Source organism: Cyprinodon variegatus, unplaced genomic scaffold, assembly GCF_000732505.1.
Source record: "Cyprinodon variegatus isolate N-32 unplaced genomic scaffold, C_variegatus-1.0 Scaffold618, whole genome shotgun sequence".
In the NCBI taxonomy this organism is placed as follows: domain Eukaryota; kingdom Metazoa; phylum Chordata; class Actinopteri; order Cyprinodontiformes; family Cyprinodontidae; genus Cyprinodon; species Cyprinodon variegatus.
Genome location: NW_015151071.1, coordinates 212,562 through 214,118, shown reverse-complemented (window position 1 = coordinate 214,118; position 1,557 = coordinate 212,562). Strand labels below are relative to the sequence as shown.

Below are 1,557 nucleotides of genomic sequence, written 5' to 3'. Positions count from 1 at the left end.
CCCGCTTTCCTCCTCTAAATAAAAAATGGATGACGGAGGAGACTCATCCACGACCTCCGACACTAAACTCTCCTCCTCTTGCATGTTTCTGCTGTCCATAGCGTTCCTTGACAGCGTCGTTTCTAAGTCACCAATTAAGTGCTACTTGGTCCCAATGGAATTTCCCATTGGGAACCTACTAGCACTAAGTTGCTAACCGGTTAGCAAGATGTTTCCAACAAATCGGACAAAACCAAACTTGCTTGCGACCCTTCCACCACAACAATCCCGCCCCCTTGATAATCGACCAATCGCATTCGATTTATTCCCTCGTGTAAAGTCGTGCACCACTTGGGAGAAATGCAACTATTAGAACAGCTGCTTCCCTATGACTTTAACACTAATTTATTATGTGTTTAGGATCCATTTTGTGTGGCTAACATGAGAAGCTCTCCTGGAACAGCAGGCCCCATGTTTTTGTTTCAGCTCTTTCATTAATGATTTAAAAGTCCCAGAGGAAATTAAATTGTGTATTTAGCCATTAGCCGTTCAGAATAATCTTCATTTTATGAAGAAAATTTCTTTCTGAAATAATATCCAGAGTTTCTTGTGGACTTCCTAGAATCATTAACTTTTTTAAAACCTTCACTTCTCAAAATCTTAGAAGAAATTCTCTTAAAGTTCAGTTTGTTGTTTTAAAGTCACTGATTTGTTTGTTTCTTTGAGTGTTTTTTTCAGCATCCAAACTAATCCTGGATGTTTGTTCTGAATTGTGCTGAAAGACGTGTAGCTTTTCCTCCTCTGTGTCTCAGAATAATCTGTCTTGTATGTATATATAGAAAACAGACCTGTTCCTGGATGACCTCAGCTGTTTGTTTTTCCTGTCGCTCTTTTATCCCTCTGAGTCTTGTCTTCACTCATTCATTCTTTCTCCTCCCTCCTATCATCTGTTTTCCTCTGCTATAACCTGGTCCTTCTCCTCTTTCCTGTGAAATACATTAGTCAAACGTATGTGTAAACAGAATCCCCTTTGAGTTGGAGCATAATCTGGATTTGGTTTGCTGTTTACAGGAGCTTTCTAGCTGCGGCTGGAACAAGAAGGAGAAGCACAGCTCTGCTCCGAACGTCGTGGCCTTCACCCGCAGGTTCAATCAGGTGAGACTCAAACATCCTCTGCAAACGCAGCCAAGTCCGATCTAACGTCTCGCCCAGAAACCCAAAGAAGGGAAACTCTTCCTCCTGTGGTCTGGGGGGATTTATGAGTCTTGGCCTCTGAGGTTTGAAGAGATGTCAGCTTGTCTTTCCATCATGCCCTCCATCTCCATCCTCCTGGTCTCAAATCATCACCCCGGTTCCCACACGTGTTTCTTTTTGAAGCTGTTTATCATGGCAGCTTTTATAGAGCAGCTTTTATGTCTCCTTGCAAGTGAAATGGTTTTATGTATTTCTCACAAGCATATCTGTGGGTAACCTGCCTTCCGTTCCTCAGCTACTCACATATATAAGAGGGTCGCAAAAGTTTGACACTTCTTTACTTGGGGCTAGCTCGGAGCTCATCTGCCTGGCTGTGTGTTTCCT

At 42.6% G+C, this 1,557-nt stretch overlaps 1 protein-coding gene across 7 annotated transcripts in view; it reads left to right on the top strand.

Moving 5' to 3' along the window:
* ralgps2 (Ral GEF with PH domain and SH3 binding motif 2) overlaps window positions 1-1,557 on the top strand; it is a 145,419-nt gene that overhangs the window by 71,246 nt on the left and 72,616 nt on the right. For all 7 annotated transcript variants that reach the window (XM_015392982.1, XM_015392985.1, XM_015392988.1 and 4 more), the window contains one exon: window positions 1,051-1,134. In XM_015392982.1, coding sequence (XP_015248468.1) covers window positions 1,051-1,134 — 84 coding nt within the window. The remainder of the gene's footprint in view (window positions 1-1,050; window positions 1,135-1,557) is intronic.